Source organism: Lates calcarifer, linkage group LG7_1 (assembly GCF_001640805.2).
Source record: "Lates calcarifer isolate ASB-BC8 linkage group LG7_1, TLL_Latcal_v3, whole genome shotgun sequence".
Taxonomy (NCBI): domain Eukaryota; kingdom Metazoa; phylum Chordata; class Actinopteri; family Centropomidae; genus Lates; species Lates calcarifer.
Genome location: NC_066839.1, coordinates 13,794,179 through 13,813,917, shown reverse-complemented (window position 1 = coordinate 13,813,917; position 19,739 = coordinate 13,794,179). Strand labels below are relative to the sequence as shown.

Below are 19,739 nucleotides of genomic sequence, written 5' to 3'. Positions count from 1 at the left end.
TACTTTTTATACTATATTTTACTCTGGTACATTTTTTATCAGATTAAACTGTATATAAGGCAGTTTAAATGAGCTCAGACACCTTTACATTGAAGTAGGCTACATATCATTGGATCAATAATAGTAATCCAGTACTAACTCTATATCACTAACAGGGGCTATTATGTATGATGCCTACTTCTGATAATTTTTTTGCTAATACCTCATTACCTTTAGTTAGATAAGCGTTTTAATGGAGGGCCTTAACTTACAACAGAGTATTTGTATGGCCTGGCCTTGCTGTTTATACTTTATAACATTATATGAACATCTCTTCCACATGTGCACATACTCAGTCACCCAGTGTTGGAGATGAGAGGCTGTGTATACATTAACATCGTCCTTAACATAATCTTCATCACCATCATCATCAACGGCGTCACTATACGTGCAGTCACTTCCTTTATCAATCAGCAGATTAGCATCACTGACAGTCTCTCTCCTCTCTCTGACTCCTTTCTCTTCTGTGTTCCCTCCTCTTCCTCGTCCTGTGATGCCTCAGCTGTTGCTCGGAGAACAAAAAGATAGATAGAGAATGAGAGAGGGAGAGAGAGAGGGAGAGAGAGACCGGTCAGCCTCCACTGGCGTCTAATACCGAAGTGACGGGGGAGGCAGTCACGACGCGCAGACTCTCTCCTACTTTTCCATATGTGTGTGCGTCCTGGCGCGCACTGACCGGCGCGATGCGGTGACAACTCATGACTTGCGCAGATCAGAGACGGAAAACGTTGCACGGTGCACGCACGCATACCTCATATATAGGCTACGTGTCCACATACACACACACACACACACACACAAACGCTCCGGTTTACTCCGGCAAGTTGGGTTTCTCCTTTCATGGAAACGGGGCTATAATTTAGAGCACAACCCCCGGAGTAGCCACAAGACCGGGAAAATATTTGCCCTAATATCACCAGGGCAACTGAAAATGAGAAGGTGTGGCGCACACCTTTTGCCTCAGCCTGAAGAGAAACACGTTTGACTTTTTCATTTGGTATATGTTACAAAGCAACGCGAGGGAAATCAATCAAGAGCATCCAAGGTCATTTGTCTGCGCTAAAATGTGTTCACCACTCATTTACCCATAAAGAAGTACATGGTACATGGACAGCACATGGACTTCATTTACTACAGGAATGAGGTCTATACACAACTATAAAGTACAGCCCATACAGTTGTGTGTATATTAATAGATCGTGCATCCTTGACAGAGGAAAAGATGCCATCTGTGTCTGACATGATGAAATGGATTAAACGCACAGTGGACGCAGTAGATGATGTTGCATCCGGTCAAATCTGTCTAAAATATCACAATATCAGGATGTTCTTGTTCTTTATTTCCCTCACCTTCAGATAGACATAAAAATAGACCGGCACCTTTGCATTCAGCCTGCGTTTTTAATAGCCTGCTGCCGCTTGTGATGATGTGGTCACATGAGTCGCTGTTTTAATAGGTGAAACTTTTGACTTGAGAGCAGCGCGCAGTGCCTGTATATCAGCCCATAGAGGACACACCTACCGCGCTCTGATGATCCACCAATCCACGTCTTCAGACCGCGGGACTTGCTCGTAGCCACAGTAATGGAGAGACCGAGACAGAGGTGGGCGCATTCTGTCTTGACGGAGCGAGCCGACCTGCTTAGTGCGCAGTGACAGAGGAATAATAATCTTTTAAAAAAGAAAAGAAAAGAAAAGAAAACACACAACCAGAGCAAATAGACAAAGTTTTGTGGGGGATGAGTATTCCTCTGCGCGGTTTTCTTTTTCACTGAACGTCATCCTCCGATCCATGGGCTCAAGTTGCAAATAGGAGTAGGCTACAAGTTTCCAATGGACAGACGCTCGGAGACGGCTGGCGCAACAAGCATGGGATTATTTTTGTAATGTGGATTGCTACTCCCTTGCAAGCAAATAAAGGTCCGCTGCGGAACAATGTGAGACGTTATGCGTCTTGGATTTTCGTGTTTCTGGATATCTTGAAAATCATTGGCAACAGCTGAGAAGGAAGAAGACTTAGTTATGCGCAAAGGATTGTACCCTCCAAGCCCGGGACCAACATGGATTTGCCATTACAACCCCATGCCCCTTATTTAGAGAAGTTTTAGCCGGTCCACTCGTGCTGTTGTTGTTGTTGTACTTCTTGTTGTTATAAACTTCATGTTTGAGAACAAATCGCCACATTTGGCCTCTTGGATTTTAAAACGTCGCCTGCCTTTACATTGGATTTCCAACACCATGAACTTTATTGACAGTTTGACACTATTATTTTTGACGCTGTCAGCTGTCAAGGTGAGTGCCATGTTCCAGACAGCAGACGAGACCAACGTGTAAAAGAAAAAAAAATCGACCTCTATTTGCGACATGTAGTTACTGGTCATTAATGTGTAGCTCGTCCTTGCCTTTCCTCTGGCTAGGTCATCGCTCATGTTTAAACAAGCTGAAATGTTTAGTGGCTTTGGGGAGATTTAAACAGCCATTACGCAGAGCCGACGCTATATAAACCAAAAACCGCACACTCGTGGGTGGCTGTGTTTTTTTTTAATATAGTGGCATACGAGATGATTTTTAAATAATGTTGTGAAGTTTGACGCTAGGTGATCGCAGGCCTGCTCTAAAACCACCTTGGAGATATTATTACGCTTTAAAGGCACAGTGGCTCCGTTCTGAATTAGGACATGCGAGCAGGTTCACTCCTGGCAACGAGGCTGTATACCCTCATGGTGTAGCCCGCTTTTGGCAAGAGAGAAGAAAGGGGGGGGGGAGAGAGACGCACTACTTTTCACGCTGGAACTTAACGCTCTGTTCCAGGAACGAAACAAGCGTTACTTCACAGATTAATCAGGGTGACTGCGGAATTTTAATGGCTGTTTGAGAGCGCACTGTAAATCGCACTCCATATAATCATTAATCAAGTGCAGTGGGTCCAAGGAGGCTTAGAGCAAAGGTTTCAAGGTGAAAAAAAAATAAAGCAGACTGCAGTGGAAGAATTTCCAACATGAATTGATTTCTTACAGGACTTTGCTACTTCAGAGGAAGATGTTTAAGGTTCCTCTTTCCAGCATCTTACCCAACACTAATTACATTACCCCCCCCCTACTCATACTCAGTGTTTATTTAACTAACTGGCTGGTTTAAAGACAGCTAATCCACCCAATCAACGCTGAATAGCATCAGGATGCTGCCTCAACTGTTCATTGCCAGTCAGCCTATCATCACGCGGTTTAAGGGCCGGTGTTCGCAGCTTGACACCCATCCATTAATAATACGGTATATAGTGTTTTGGAGGGGCCGGAGGGGGTCCCTCACTCAGCCCTCAAGGCTTCTGGATCCTCTCACGCCACCAGAAGGGGGTGGAGTTAGTTAGAACTTTCTTCTTCTTCTTTTTTTACTTTTTCAATTTAGGAATCAAAAAGGTTGTACGGTTTCCACAAACTCGATGATGACACGCCGGTGCCGCATGCATGTCTCACGCAATATTGGCGAGACATTGCGCGGATTGCGCGTGCGCTTGCATGTAAAACAAGGGGGGGTTGGAGACGGGGGGCGCGCGCCGGGGTGGGTGTGTGTGAAGGCGACAGAAAGCTGTGCGTAACGCGCGCACGGATGGAAAGTTGCCAAAAAATCCTTTGTGGTCCGGCTGGTGTGGTGACAGCTACCCCCCTGTGAGGGAAAGTAGCAGGCTGACATTCTTACCGGTTTTAATGGCAACAGTTATTAATCCGTGTTGCCTGGAGGCGGCGGAGGCACACATTAAAGGTTTGGTAACTGAAACAAAACCGACACGGTAACTCAGCAGTTTCTGAAATTTTGCCACGTAGCGGATGTGTCAGAATTTAGGTCAGCTTGTTTGGCTCTTTGCACCTCTGGTCAAATATTTGGCCATATAAGGTCTTACAACACATACTATATGATAACACCACACAGCAGCACTCGGCTTTTACTTAAAATGTGACATTCAAGAACATACTTATGAATGTTGTATAATAAGAATCAGGCTCTCAAAATTTCTCCTTCAGTGCTTATAGGAGACATAATAATAACATGTGACTTTCATTGCCTCCTATTCTGAGTATAGGCCGGTCAAAGATAAGATACGCAATGTGCTTTTTCATATTATGGCTATGCTCAACAGAAATGTCAAAATGCAAATATATTTTTTGCGCAACACTGGATAAGTAAAGGGAACGAGCAGCATTTTTCTGGGGGTCTTGCACAATCTACAGTAACTAACAGCTTGCTCTTTTCTCTTTTTTTCCCCCTCTCGTAGAGTGCCCACATACCGAGGGAAACAGAAAGAGGTCCACATGACGGTAGGTGTCCCGCAGGGGCTCCGTGGGAATACAGTCTGCACTGGGCTCCCTGGGCTGGCACACATCCAAAAACTGACTGAAGTGCCTGTTTGAGGTTCACCTTGACATTAAAGGGGAATTATCGCCTCCTGGTGGACGACTTTATAGCCTGATCCTGTAAAACAGATCCCCCACCCCCACCCCCCAAGCCCCCTCCCACCCAAACTCCCAACGTTTGGTAAATGAGAGCAGCTTCACCCCTAAATCTGGACACTGTTCATCTTGTACAGCATTCCTTCTTGTTTGAGGTTAAGCAGGGGAAATGTTATGGCGACCAGACTCTTTTATAGAATGGAATTTCACCCTCTTGGCTCACTGTTTCATTTTGCACAATCCCAGCGTTGCCCAATCTAATTTGGACAATCAGAAGCTGAACTTCATGATATTGTTCAGGCCCCAGTATGTTTGCTTTGGCTTCCCAGTGGGGCTGTTCAGGCTGGGGGTTGTTTTAGGCTCACTAATGTCTGGGGTGATATTTTGGAGGTGTTGTCTGTGTGCTAACATCTTTCTCAAGAGTTGAACTCCTGCAAAGACTGATAGAGGGGGGCAGTAGACTGAAGGTGAAAGAAAAGACTAGATGCTATTATTGTAGAGCTGAAGATGAGCTGAATCTCAGCGGGGCAGGAGTGTAGAGCTATAAAAATGGGGTGACACTCAGAGCAGATGGGGTCAAAATAGGTATTTAAACTAATTGAGTACTTGTTAATTTACAAGAGAAATTGCGTAAGTAGGTAAATACCTATTTACCTGTATAAACCATGGTTACCAAGTGTGTCTAAATGGAATAATAGAAAGTAAAACGTGTGTGTGCATGTATGCGTATGTCTGTCGTTGTGACTCCCTTGACAGCTTGCCAACCTGTTCTTGATTCAAGTCTCCATGTAGTTCTCTGTTATTGTTACAGCACAGTAGTATTCAGGAGTCAATGGTTTAGTCTAGAGCTCCTCTGCCATTTTCTAACCATGGACCCCATGACTCTTGTCTTCCCAGTGATCCCCTTAATGGAAGTGTACAACAAGAGTTTGTGTCAGCCTCGGGAGCTGCTGGTGGAGATTCTGCAGGAGTATCCGGAGGAGGTGGAGCACATCTTCATCCCATCCTGCGTGGTGTTGACGCGCTGTGCCGGCTGCTGCAATGACGAGATGCTGCAGTGCATGCCAACGTCCACCTATAACATAACAATGGAGGTCAGTGGCGTTGTTTATAACAGCAATTGGTTTTGTGCGGGGGGGGGTCTGACCTTTTTGTTTTATCCTTAAAGCTGACCTATTTTTGAACCGCGTTATTTAACCAGGATGTACCTGTGCCTGAAATAGACGCTTTAATACTTAAAGTTTTTCGCCCAAATGTCACAGCAGAGGGGCACGTAGGCTGCTTACGTGTCCCTCCGCTTGAGCCCTCAAAGAGCTTAAGAGCTCCTTTGGTCAGTACAAGTGCAGTTAGCTCAGCAGCTGCTCAGGCATGACATTTTGGCAGAAATGAAGGTGGTGCCCCTTTTTAAATTTTCACCTCAGCTCCTTTAAGAGCCCATCAGCACTTAGTGTATGAAGAGTCTGATTCACAGGTCGAAAAGGCAAAGAGAAGTCGTGTGCGTCTCTAAACTGTCTGCTCTTGATTTGAGTAAATCTTTGTAGTGAGGGGTGAAGATCTTTTTGAACTTTGCATCTATTGTTGCAGCTTCTGTTTCCTTTGATCTGTGAAATTAAAACAGCATGTTAAACAATCCATTTCCAACATCTTGAGTCCCATAGTCCTGCTTTTTTTTGTCAACCCCCCCCCCCCACTCTGCCCACTCATGATTAACTAAAGTAGATGTTTCCATCCGATCAAGAGTTGGTGAACCATCTAATCGTCCGAGGAGTAGGGTTGGAAACCACAGAGCTTTTCCAAAACAACAGTGACCTTTCTGTTTATCCTTTTGTTGATCCTTAAATCCATTTTTATCTGCTTTTGCCTATTCTGTAAATGCTAGTGTTATAACTCACAATAAGATGTATTTTATTCACCTCTGTGAAAGTTTCTCCTCTTTTTTTCTTACAGATTAAAAGAATAAAACCCCAAAGGCAACAAAATGATATTTTCATGAGTTTTACAGAACACAGCGCATGTGAGTGTAGGTAAGAAACCCTGACACACACACACACACACACACACACACACACACACACAAACACACACTCAAAACACGTAACACCACCATTGAAATACAAACCTCTGTACTATCGTGCAGCCAAGCAGACGTTGTGTGAAGTTATTGTTTTTAGTTTGCCTCTGACACATTTAACAGATCCGTATCAGGTAGATTCATATCTTATCTCAGATTCTTTCACTTCACTGATCTTAAAAGACCTGAGCAGTTTAAAGTGCATATCAGCAGACGTCCACATTGCTTCAGTTTATCGTCATTCCATTACATTGCTCAGGTAAAGGGAAAACATTTGTGTGAGTGCAGTGCAACCTAATCCTTTGTTTTCCCTCTGCTGCTTGTAAAGGTCATTCGTGGAACTACACAGGCGTGATAGCTTTAGCTATTGATCTCTGAGAGTACTATGTGTCATCTCTGTACTCACTAGTCACAGCAAGTTGACTTCTTATGTTGAACCTGATGTTCAAGTGTTTTTAATCTAATCTTCTGAAGGCTTTTTTTCCTGAAACCAGATTTGACAGTGAACAGGTAAACTGTGACACAGCAGCACAGAGGGACATGTATCATCCTCCCACATTTAAGGGAAATCAAAAAAGCAAACTAACATTGTAGGGAGGACTTTTGGCTGAGGGCCAGGATCTGTTATCACTTTATGTCTCTTTTATGAGCTACTAAATTAAAAAAAAAAAAAAAAACATTTTGGTAAGTTGGTCTCTCTGCACTTAGGGAGGCTGCCTGTAGAAGCCCTGCATATTAAGAAATGTCTCTCTGAACTTTATGCTCACTGCTATATGTGATGACTCAATACTTTACTGTAAAGCCATTTAGATGTAGCAATAAACCTTTAAAGCACCATTAGAAAACAAAGGCTGTAATCAGTCTAATTAGTATTGTTTTGTCTGTCAAAATGTTGCATTTTTCCAAATAGTCAGAAAAACCAGCATGTAACGTAACATATACCCAGTGGTGTAAAGTAACTAAGAACGTTCAACAGTACATTTTTAGGTTCTTGTATTATTTCTATTTCATGCTACTACTGTTATCAGTAAGCCATGAGGTTGATATCAATGAGATATAATAACTTGGTGCATCGTTCCCCCTGAATCTCTCATGCATATATAGGAATAATTGGAATCCAGCGCTGGAATGGCGGACTCGGCCACTAGCAAAAAAACTATTATATAATAGCATCAAATAGTAGCAAAAACCTTAAGATTTGCCATAAGGATTATATATGTATCAGCAACAATAATCCAATTTAACATCCCTTAAAGGGTCATTCTGTCTATTTATTACCTATTTACTGCTTAAACGTGTTCTGTTTTTAGAATTACACAGCTGTTACTTTAAGTACAAGTAAATGCAGCACCTTTGCTTGTAACTGAGTAGTTTTACATTGTGGTATTGCTATTGTCACATAAGAAAAGGATCTAAGTCCTTCTTTCACCACTGCATATACCTAAACAGATTACAGCAGAAGCAATCTACAGCAGAGCGTAGGTTATAGTTTGCATTACACAGGACATGCATGAATTCACGTCTACTTTCATGCTTTAGGTATTGTACCAGTCTGTCAGATAGAAACTTGGCTGGCTATCCGTGACCTTCGTCAATGAAACACTGTTTCCTAACACTTTTGGCTGGCTGTAGACCCTGGACTGTGCCAGCAGATTTATTGCTCCACACTCTATTATCGGCAAGAGTCTATTACCTGACAACTTGCCATTGTGGTTATGTTTGTATGTGTGTGTATTCATCAGTGAACACACCCCTTTGTGTGCTTGAGTGTGTACACGACATTATTTCCCAACAAATCTGGTTCATTTACAGAGCCAGGCAATTGAAAGTGAAAGCCAATTTTATCACAGTTTCTGGTAAAGGATGATGATGTAACATGATTTGAAAAGATTGATGTGAGCCCACCCATGCTGATAATGAGCCTTCTGGTCTCTGATGATCTTGATATGTATCTGTTTACCAGGAAACAATGGCAGGCTGTGATCTAATGTCATTTTCTTTTGTTCTTGCGTTTCAGGTTAAAGAAAGAAGTGAAAGAACAGAGAGAAAAGTGAGTACAGCGCTGTTTCTGCATGGAGATTGGGTTTTTTCAGGGGGAACAATGGGGATTTGAGATTTGATCTTTTTTCTGTTTTGCTCCGCAAACAAAATCTCAGCCGTCTACAACTCTTCTGACGTTATCCCATATGCTCTTTCACGCTTAATTGATCTGTCTATTATTTTCTCACCTCTTTTTTCTTCCATTTTCTTACTCTTTCACACACACAAAACACTCCACAACCATAACATTTCATCAAAACCCCACCAGACAAGCTACTACATGAGATCATGTTATGCTAAGATTAGCATGCAGGTCTCAGGTGATGAACAGGGGGATTACCAGCTAAATCCACTCAGGTGAATGAGTGACATTTGATGGGGTCATTGCCTTCTCTAATCCCGTCCCTTACACCTTCCCCTCTTTCCTATCTCATCTTTACATTGCTCTCCTCTCTTCTTTACTGTTTACATCCCACTTAACTTCTGTTACTCCTGTTCGTGGCTGCTCTGATATAGATAACCATTTTTGAAGGCCTGTTAAACCTTACTGTTTATGATCTTTTACTATGTGATCCTCCCTTCCTATGCAACAGAAGTCAGTGTGCTAAGGGTCATAAAACTTTTAAATCCTCCTTCTGTGACCAGTTGTTAATATCTTTCTATTGCAGGATGGTCGTTGGTTGTATTTTGATTTTATGTCAGGTTGTCTGTCATATAGATAAGGGCTAGCTTTGAGACCTCCTCTTTAACCTTGTCTTAACTGTTTACAAGTCCATCTTTGGTGGCGTGCTGCTACAAAGTGATGGTCTTGGGGTCATTCAACTCCTGTTTCTGATGCATTCATACTTTTGCGTTCATTTTAAACGTTGGCTGCTGACCTCTCAGTATTGTGAGGTCTTCGGTTCTGTTAAGATGTCTCATCCCGCTGAGATTGTGAAACCACTTTGCTGTCAAGTTCCGAACAGTTAAAAAGAGGAAATTCTTAACACTTACAACATAGCAAATTCATCCTGTTCCTAACTGAATGGTGACATATTTGTCAATGAATCGAAGTTGGGCGTGACTTAGTCCCATTGGCAACCTCATCTATTATATGGGTTATGGATTGTGAAATGTGGTGCACACATTCATGATTTGCAGAGGGTGAACGGGTAAAATGACCCAGTACTTGTAATTGTGCTAATTAGCTAATGTTAGCATGTTAACAAAACTAAGATGGTAAACATGGTAAACATATATGTAATATATATAACATACTTGCAAAAAATCAACATGCATCAACAACATTGTCATTGTGACCATGTAGCATGCTGATGTTAGCATTTAGCTCAAAGCACTGCTTTGCCTCCATGCAACCTCACAGAGGCTTTAGACCCAGTCTTGTTTTTACCTGTCATCTGGTTGTATTTTCCATGGACAAAACCAACATTTAAAGTCAATATTTCCATAGACTCAGCTGTCTACTTACATGGCCTACACAGAATTTATTGTACCTTATAGCCAAGTAGAAAATGAGAGAAGAGCAACACCGTCTGTGGTAATACTGGTTTTAAACTAACCCACAAAAACATTTGATCATTCCAGGCAGAAAACAAGTATCTATGAGATCAGTAAAATACATTTAAAGATGTAGTCTTCTACTGGATAACGGGTAAAAATGAAATTGAAACGCTGTGTGATAATGGAGTTCTGAGGTAACAAATGGGGCTTCGTCTGACCCTATTATGTACTGTGCACATACAGTATAATAATTAATGGACATGCCATCCCTGCATCCTAGCCAGAAACTGGCTTAACACAATTTTCTGCTTCGCTTAAAAATCAGCACCGATGCACTGAGCATACCATTCATCAATGGCCATAGAAAAACATCATGAACATTGTTTTTGTAATTCTATTTGAGTAAAACAAAAGTTTTCAGTATTATGCATACAGCAAACACTTTTGCAACTCAGTTTGTATTAGACATGCAGACAGATATTTTAAACCAACCTGCACCTGCAAACATCTCATTGTGTTCCGGTCTAAAACAAGTTGAATCAGCCATACAGTGCTGACCCAGATCGGCTGAAAGATGCAGTTTTGGTGAAGTCCAAGTTTATTGTCCTCAATCCGTGTGGGAAATTTCAGAATAACTGCTGGGGCCAAACCTCAGACTATTAAACACTTTCACGCTCTGCTGAGGCATTGTACTGTTTTACAAAAATGGAACATTTGATATTCATCACATTCACAAACTACCGGATGCGTGGAAACCATGTACAGTAAGGTGCATTACTGTGGGTGTCTCTTTACAAATCAGGACACACAATTGTTGCTTCAGCTTTTTTTTTTAACAAGTTTTTTTTAACACTCAGTTACATTATTTTTTTGTGCTGGTCTCTTTAAACTCATATCATCCCGCACTGAAGTTATTGAGATATGGTTCACAGACACTTTTGTTAACACTGCCTGATGCCTTTCTCAAACATAATGAGACAAGATATCATCCCAAACAAGTCAATCAGAAACAATAATCCAATTAAACAATAGCCTGTTTTGAATGACTTATTTTTGGTCCTTGCATTTATAGAAATAAAAAAAGATTGCTATTAATCTGCTATTAATTATTAATTTTGGTTTTTAGCAATCATCAACTTAAGGTTTTCGGAACACATCAGCTAACACATCAGTCCATCTCCTCAGTTTCTCAGGCATCAATCTGCACTGTTGTCCTCTTTCTCTTGCAGAAAATCCCGGAAAGGCAAGGGTAAAGGCCAAAAGAGAAAACGAAAGAAAAACAGTGACAAAACAATTCATGATGCGTATGTCAGCTCCGCCTTCTCCACCTACTTGCATCTGAGTGTTGCGCTTCTCATAATTAAGCTCATTTGGGAGGAGCTCTTTTGTCCCTTTTAATTTGCACCATTTAATTTGCCCGTTAGCTATGTCAGTTAGCATGTTGCTTCCGCGTATTGTCCTAACTTTGTCTCGTCAGTCATGTTCTACATTCTCAGAATATCAGTTTCTAAGCTGCCCTGTTTGCTAACACGTTTTGCTAATGTAGTTTTAGCAAAACTTTGCGTAACAGCGACACAGCAGGCTTGCTAGCCATATCCCACAAGAAATGAACCATAACCCATTTCCACTCCTTAAAATCCCCAATCTAATCTCCTCCCAACCTTACCAGCACCTATGTTCAAAAGAATGTCACTCCTTATAAATGAGACTGGAATGGTTGGGATGAGATACAGCGATGTATCACAAAAAACAGCAGGAACCCGAGGTACAAGTTGCTCCTAACATCTTGTCAGATAGCTAGTATCATGATTGATAATGGGCATGTTTAAAGAAGCTCGAATAAACAGATCTAGGATCAGCTGTTAGTTGTAACTTGAACCTTGCACAGAAACAGATCACAGCTCCGCCAGCATGGCTTTGCAAGGCCGGCTCATACTGTTCTGGTATCTGTGCCGGGATCACCAGGGTTGTAATCATGGTCCTGTGTTCAGTGTTGAGTCTGTGCTGCTTTGCTGTGTCTCGTACCCGTCTCCTTTCCACTTTTTATTCTTTTCATCTTTACAAAACTGGTTTTGCTGTCCCATGCATAATGCTGGTACTTTTTATGTAATGTGAAGATAAGTGATGGCTATCTATTGCCTTTTTTTCCTTTGTTGCTAGGGGGGATTTGTAAACCAGCAAATTGTTAAGCAAGCACTGTTTTTGTGTCTTTGTTTGCCTGCTTTTGTCTCTGAACCCTTACAAAAGCACCCATATTTTACTCAAAAATAATATGTCTCTTCAGTGCTCATACTGTGACAGAATATGTCTTTGTGTTCATTTGTAATTTGTATATTGAGATGTTAATGGAGTATCTGAGCCTTCATCTGTCCATTTCAGCCTCTGTTCTGAATCTAATGTCTCTCTGTGGGAAACACAGACTTCAGTTTTCACTCAATAAAATTAAATCTTCCTCAACGGAGAACCAAGCAGACCCTTGAGTCTTCTTTATCAACGGTTGAACATTTGTGAAAGTGAGAGCAAGAGGTATCTTGTCATTGGCCCGCAGTTCAAAGCCAATATGTGTCATTTTATGTCGCATGAACTGGTCCAGAGCTTTGCTCACTGCATGTCTAACACATACAAGGCATTTCAGAGCAGTCCAATCAACAAGGGTGGGTTTGGGGGCTGTGGGGGAGGGAAATTTACTGCTTCAATGTATGCCTGCTCTGTGGGAACCTGCTACCAAACTGTTCTGTGCAGAACAACTTGTCGGGCAGTGGCTTGGAAGAGCAAAGTGGATCATGTAAAAGGGTTGGCTTAAGGGCAACCTCTCTTATGGTTGGTTACTGTACATTGTGATAACCTGCCTCTCTCCCTCTTCCTTCCCAATCTCTGTCTGTCTCTCTGTGTCCAGTGTTTGTGAGCCATGTTGCGATCAATGCTCAGAGAGGAGGAAGCGTTTGTTCGTGCAGAATCCAGTAACCTGTCGGTGCTCCTGCAAACACACAGACGAATACTGTAAAGAACGCCAACTAGAGCTCAACGAGAGGACCTGCAAGTAAGTGTTACTGCTTTAGAAAAGTGAAGTGAAACAGGAAGTTTCTCTCCAGGAAGTTTCAAAATAAATAAATAAATAAATTCTAAATCACCATGACATTGGTATTAATGCAGTTTACTAGTAATCCAAGCCCACAGCATAGCCATGTTGTTAATTTATCCAGACAGGGATCGTAAATTTCTGTAAAACATATAATATTTCTTTTTAATTTATTTCATATATCTATTTATAGCTGGCTTCAAAGGAACAGTTCCATATTTTGAGAGTTGTGCATATTAGACAGGAAGGTTGACACCATTCTCTCAACTCCAAATTAATGGTTATGTTTCTCTGGAGCTTCTGGTTGTGTAAACAGACAGCTGTTTGCTAACAAGTTTGTTATATTAAAAGGTGATAATGAAAGTGGCCAAAAAATCATCTGGATAGAAACTTGTTAATACTGGTAGCATGGCTCCATTAAAAACTACGTCTACCAGCACCTGTACATTGTAAGAATTAACTATTTTATTTAAACCAAAATGTCAAAATAGTAGTATCAATCTTCTCTCTCTGCAGGAAAGCAAATAAACATAGTTCCTAGTGTGTGGCCCATTAGAAGAATGGACACTTTCAAACAGAACCAAGCTAACTGTTTCACACAGTCTTTATGCTAGGCTAACCACCTGCTGGCTTGGGCTTCATATATAGCATGCATACATGAGAGTGGCACCAACCCTCTGATCTGAAGGCCAAAGTCAATTTTACAAAAATGTCACACCGTTTCTTTGACTTTGTTAAAGTGCATCGACCTTAGAGTATGAATAGTTAATGTAGAAAGAAAGATCAAACAAACCATAATGAGAGATTGCACAACAATTACAGAAAGTAGCGGAGCAGTAGCTAGCCCAGATCTGACATTAAAACTTTATGTGTACTAGTGCAGTGTCTGTTGGGCATGCAAAATTACCCATTACATAAACATACCAAATGTGCAACTGTGCTCGTGATTTATAAGCTGTGCTCTTGGATTCACAGTCCGTACCCTCAGATGTGTAAATTGTGCCCTCGGATTCCATGCGCTCAAACCACTTGGTTTGTGAGTAAAAAGCACAGAAAATACAAAGTTACACAATGAAAGCAGTGTGTGCACTGTAAATTGGATACTGGTCTGCTCTTGTAGTGTAGTTCCACCTTTTTCTTCAACATGTAGAACATACATGTTTTGAGCTTTCTCAAGAACCACCCAGACCCACCCAACAAGAAATTGCACGGTCGGCACTGCACTTCCTCAGGTCCTCAGCAATACACCTGCCAAGTTTGGAGTCAATCAGATGGGCGGTTGTTGAGAAAATCAAAATACAGACAGACAGAGATTCCTGTACTTATATAGTTAAATGTGTGTGTATATGTTTGGGCAAAGGACCGAACAGCTCATATCTTTTAATTTTTGTCATTTCCTCTTGTTCAGATGTGACAAGCCAAGAAGATGAGAGAGGTGGGAGCACCAGATGTACAAGATGAAGGAATATTCTAGAGATATTTCACAGCACAGCACTTTGACCTTTGAACCGTAAGCTCTTCTTTTCTGTGGAAAGCATTCCCCTTGGACTGGCTGAGAGAGAACAAAAAAGAAAGACTGAACTGAAATTTCCTCCCACTGTATATCTGTGTGTATATAGACCATGATAAAAGAAAAAAAGAGTACAAAATTGTTATGCTGCTACAGAAACAAATAACTAAACCCATCATTTGACAAAAAGCAAATGTCCGCCATGTGGTTTTGCATCTCTAACAGGCTTGCAATGCAGGTGTAGTCTTGCTTGTTGTCAATTCATTGTATGCAATTACTTCACTGGATATGAGTCTACTGTGGTTGTGTGTCAATCAAAAGTTGCAAAACCTCTCAATCTACGATATATTTAACTGCTAAAACAGTGGGTGAGGCCGAAGAAGACACAAGACGCACCCTCCTTTCAAAAAACTGATGGATGGATTTTTGTTGGCCTACTGTTGCTTCTGGACTAAAACAGGAGGACACTGGGACAGCTGATGAAAATCTTGAATCTGTGTCTTTATAATATTGCTTCCTCCCCTCTGAGGACATTGCAGAACTGACAAGGACATACTTTCACTATTGTGATCAGCTTGCAGGAGAAGAGACTCTGGAGTGCCATATAACTTTTAAAGGGATACTGGTCGTCAATAATAGCGTTGAAACCACTGAAAACATCCTATACTGTAGTTTGATTCCATTTGAAAAACTGTGCCTGACAAAATGTACTGAGAAATCTTTCGAGAGCTTTTTAAATTATTTTTGTTTCTTTTTTCAGGATTTCGGGATTGTCAACGTAGTTTTTTCAGTTAATGAGCTCAACACAGAATCCACTGATTACATATCTTCTCCTTTGAACTTGTACATACTTAATATCCCTTTCTGCCATAGTCCATTCTAGATAATTTATAATGTTATAGAGTATTTTTCAGTATTCAGTCTTCTACCCATATTTAATTTGGTCTATTTATATATGCAGTGTTATGTACCTGTGGCTGTCCTATCTCCCCCCATGTGTAAGGTCACTGATGGCTACTCTCAGCATGGACACTCTATGCTTTTCTATGAAACAAACTCAAAAAATCAAAAATGATTTGTTAACATTCCCTAAATGGATCACTTGTATTGATGTACTGATGACATCTCTGGATTTTCAACCCCTCTTACCTAAGGGTGTGGGTGCTGTGTAGACTTTTAACTTGTGTGTATTTGTGTGTTTGTGTATGTGTGTGTATGGATGTGTGTTCACGCACATCTACCGATGTGCACATCTGTGTATAGGTGTTAGTGTAAGTTGTATTTAAGTATTTAAGTATGTAGCGGACTTGTCCGTCCTGCAAGATGCAAATACAAATAAACTACTGCTAGCAGCTAAGCATACACTACCACAACACCACCACCGTTTTAAATTTAGATAACAATCTGCCATCAGTCTTAGAGCCCTAATTATTAGTCCTCTGTGTCTCTTCCTCACTATTAACATGTTTTCTGTGTCTATGTAAAACAGTAAAGCATATTTATTTTCAAATTATATTGTTTTTATATAAAATAAGGAAAAGGTTGCTGTGTTGTGAATGCTGTGTTTTCAAGAAATTTAATTAGGCGACATGAGTTTTCCATGTTTTTGTGCGGAAAGTTGATACACATCTAATAAGAACCCCTGCAGAATGTAATCTGAGCGAAAAAAAGAACAGATAAATAATAAATTCCTGCACGCTTTCCGTTACAGACAGACAGACATTCATCCTTATGAATAAAATGGCACTTTGAAGCAGTGTGCAGTAATTCCATCTGTTAAATCTATCTCTAGACAGCTATTTAGGCGGAGGTAGACTATGGGACCATGTCTACCCATAATTGCATAAGAACATGTTATTCTGTCAACATTGAATGCTCATTAAGCTGGTGCTGATGCAGTGCAAAAAACACTATTTGCTGTAGCAAGAAGTTGAAGCTTGTTCATGTTTTTCCATAACTCAGTGCATCTTTGCCAATCAAATACATGCAAGCACAGATTTCTTGTAGATCAACTTGTAACACAAACAGGCTGATTCTTCTGTTTACCTACAGTTGTCAAAATGGAGGATATAAGCAACACAGCATCCCTCCTAATTTTCTCTATGCATTTGTTCATTACATAAATACATATATTCAAACAAATCCTGAATGACTAAACAATCAATATTTCCAGAATGAGATGTCAATCTTCAACACTCGTTTTGCAGGTGACCAACTGAGAGTGAGCTGGTGAATGAGGCGAAATCTACTTGCATCAGGAAACAAACTGTTGTCAAATGATGAAATCTGGTTTGACCACGGCGTCAGGTTAACACTGCTACGAGGCCTTTATTAACTTTTCCAGGAATGACTGAACCTTTTTTAAGATTTCAGAAACATTACCTGGAACACCTTTTTTAGTTCTTAGGTTGTTATTCCTGCCACCCCAAACCTGTTTTTTTCTACAATTCTTCTTTTCTTGCTGTACAAATTCTCAGTTTTTTGGGCATGTTGCTGGAATTTTGACACTTTGTGTGTGCTTTTTACAGCAAATCTGATAACTGTAGCCTCTCAATGAAAACAGGCTGCTTTTTTCTGCTATACCAGATTATCATGTCACCTGTCCCCCTTTAATCTGCCAAGAAGGACAAAGAGCAGTTGTAGCTACCAGAGCATGGGATTAGTGACTTGTTCAGTGACACTTTTATCAGTAGCTGATCTCAAGGCCCCTGGACCAAATCTAAACCTTATGAATGTAGATTAAGTGGAGGTTTTGGCTCTTTGGCCATGTTTGTTTTGAAACTCGCTCCCTCTTAGGCCCATTGCTTGCTACTTCCCACTGGATTAGCTCCTGCATGGTGCTAATGCTCTGCTGTGCTCTCCCTGACTCATGCTCTTTATGTGCATACCTAAATATAAAGCACACCATATAATCCCTGAAAATTGCGGGGCCCCCTTCACCGGGTAAAACCCCCCAAAGAATGTCATAAACCATCTAATCTGTGATTTACCAGGAGCCCAGAACCCAGCGAGCTAGCTAGCTGCCTGTCTATCTCCAAACTGTGTTGATTTAACATTTGGACCGTTGAGGTGGTTTTAATCTGACACTTAATAATGGGTGGTAATTACTCTGTGTACATAAAAAAGTATATATATAAAGTGATAAAGGGGGTTTAAGACACACAATATATTATTATAGTTAACCAATGAAGAAAGAAAATCCAACTTTGTTTAAATAACACTCTAAATTAAGTTGCCAGTTTCTTAAGGAGGTAGTTGTATCCTGTAGCTCGCCTGGTTGTTATTTCTATAAAGTATAAACATATAATGTGATTCATCAAGCCCAGAGAGCTGCTAAGTGTTATTATGGGAGGCTAAAAGTGCATTAATCCTTATTTAATGTAACCTTTAAAACATATTCTGACCCTTTAAGAGTAAAGACAAAAAAACTTGCATCAGACCATAGAAGAGATTTATTCACCAGTGGCAGGTACATCAACCAGGAATCCACTGTACTTTTGGGGTCTGACAGCTTTGTGGGGACCAAAATTCTGGACCTCACAAGTTTGATTTTTTTTTTTTTTTTTTTAACTTTCTGGGATTGAGACTTGGTTTTAGGGTCAGGCATTAAGTTGAGATGGTTGAAGTTGGGCTAAGACGTATGTGTACAAGTATGTGTGTGTCTGTGTGTAAGCGTGTATGTTGGCTACTTTCCATTCACTTTCCTTTCAGTTCTGTTTAAGAGTCTTATCACTCCTAGACACCCACCTGGACATTGGACAGTTTCTTGTCACATGAAGTGTGATAGAATAGATGATAAAGAGCAGAGGGAGGAAAAACTGCTGATTCACAATTTATCAGAGATCACGTTCTTATCTTGCAAAAGTTTAATTGAAAAGAGTTGAATGTAATTTGCAGTCATGCCATTTACTGATGATGCAAGTCCTCTTTCTTTAAATTCAGCAAGTCACTGCAAACTGGGAGTGACTAACACAACTTCAAAAGCTCAAGATAGTGGTACTTCTGATCATGTCAGCATGTCACATCATGGTTTTCTGCAGTTTTCTCTCAAATTAGTTTGGGTCATGACACATCCGAAGGATAGGATAACATGCTCAGCAGTTGCCAATCAACCCCTGAGAACAGTCATTCATAACATGAAGAAACCACAAATCTAAAACCCATTTTGAAATGAAAGCATAATGTTTTTGGGTTGTCCATCTGTTCCATTCATTTCAGGAACGCCTTGAGAGAACTGCTTGAAATTTGGCACAAACACTCACTTGGACTCAAGGATGAACTGATTAGAATATGGTGGTCAAAGATCTACTTTCTGTGACATCAGAATCTTCTCATTAATCTTTTCTTGCCATTATTCAATGCCATAACTCAGGAATATCCTGAGAAGAAACAAGAATAAACTTTGTTAGCCAGTTAATATCGCCAGTAAATGACACAGAAAAGTGGAACGAATTATCAGGTCACTTTGGGAGTTAGTAGTGCGGTTTATAATGGTATGGCAGTAATGGTCTGATGGCATACTACACAAAATTAGAACAATAAGACCCAGACTGTGAAAAATGAAATCTTTAAACCTCCATTAACAATTTTTTGGTCATTTGGAGGCAACATAAATAAGCTGTAAACACAGCATTCACATATTGTATCTTTTGGTAAATTGAGATGGCAGGGTGGGTAGAGTACAGTGGCTTTTTCACAGGAAGTAGCTACGTAACCAACAGCAATGAGAGAGGTTAAAGTGAAACGTGCCCATTATCCATATCAGTGTTGCTTCCCACGACACACCCCAGCTTTTTTCTTGTCATAGGAATCATTAAAGGTTTTGGTGTGTGTTTTTTAACAAACAAAAGGGATTCAAGTCACAATGCACAATTCACGACTATTTGTTCTTATGTAGTATTCAGACATATAAAGAATTGACACAATGTAATTAAGACTTGCACTCCAAACGGTCAGGGGATGATAGCAGATTTAGGAGTGAGGAAGGGTGGAGTGAAAAAGTAGAACAATTGAATTAGGTGTGATGAAAGCTCCTGCCATTCCTTTAAGACCTGA

The 19,739-nt window shown here is 40.6% G+C and overlaps 1 protein-coding gene across 3 annotated transcripts; it reads left to right on the top strand.

Annotated features, from left to right (window-relative positions):
- Positions 1 to 1,516: 1,516 nt before the first annotated feature.
- Positions 1,517 to 16,440, top strand: vegfab (vascular endothelial growth factor Ab). 3 transcript variants are annotated; one of them, XM_018696113.2, is made up of 8 exons: positions 1,517 to 2,331; positions 4,310 to 4,352; positions 5,382 to 5,578; positions 6,432 to 6,508; positions 8,573 to 8,605; positions 11,325 to 11,399; positions 12,992 to 13,135; positions 14,583 to 16,440. In XM_018696113.2, exons 1-8 carry the CDS (start codon positions 2,200 to 2,202, stop codon positions 14,602 to 14,604), a joined length of 723 nt encoding a protein of 240 aa, XP_018551629.1. In that variant the 5' UTR covers positions 1,517 to 2,199; the 3' UTR covers positions 14,605 to 16,440. The 3 variants fall into 3 exon arrangements, with proteins under 3 accessions (XP_018551629.1, XP_018551630.1, XP_050927885.1); XM_051071928.1 differs by lacking the exon at positions 1,517 to 2,331 and adding an exon at positions 3,552 to 3,798; XM_018696114.2 differs by lacking the exon at positions 11,325 to 11,399 and having other exon boundaries at positions 1,520 to 2,331.
- Positions 16,441 to 19,739: the final 3,299 nt, after the last annotated feature.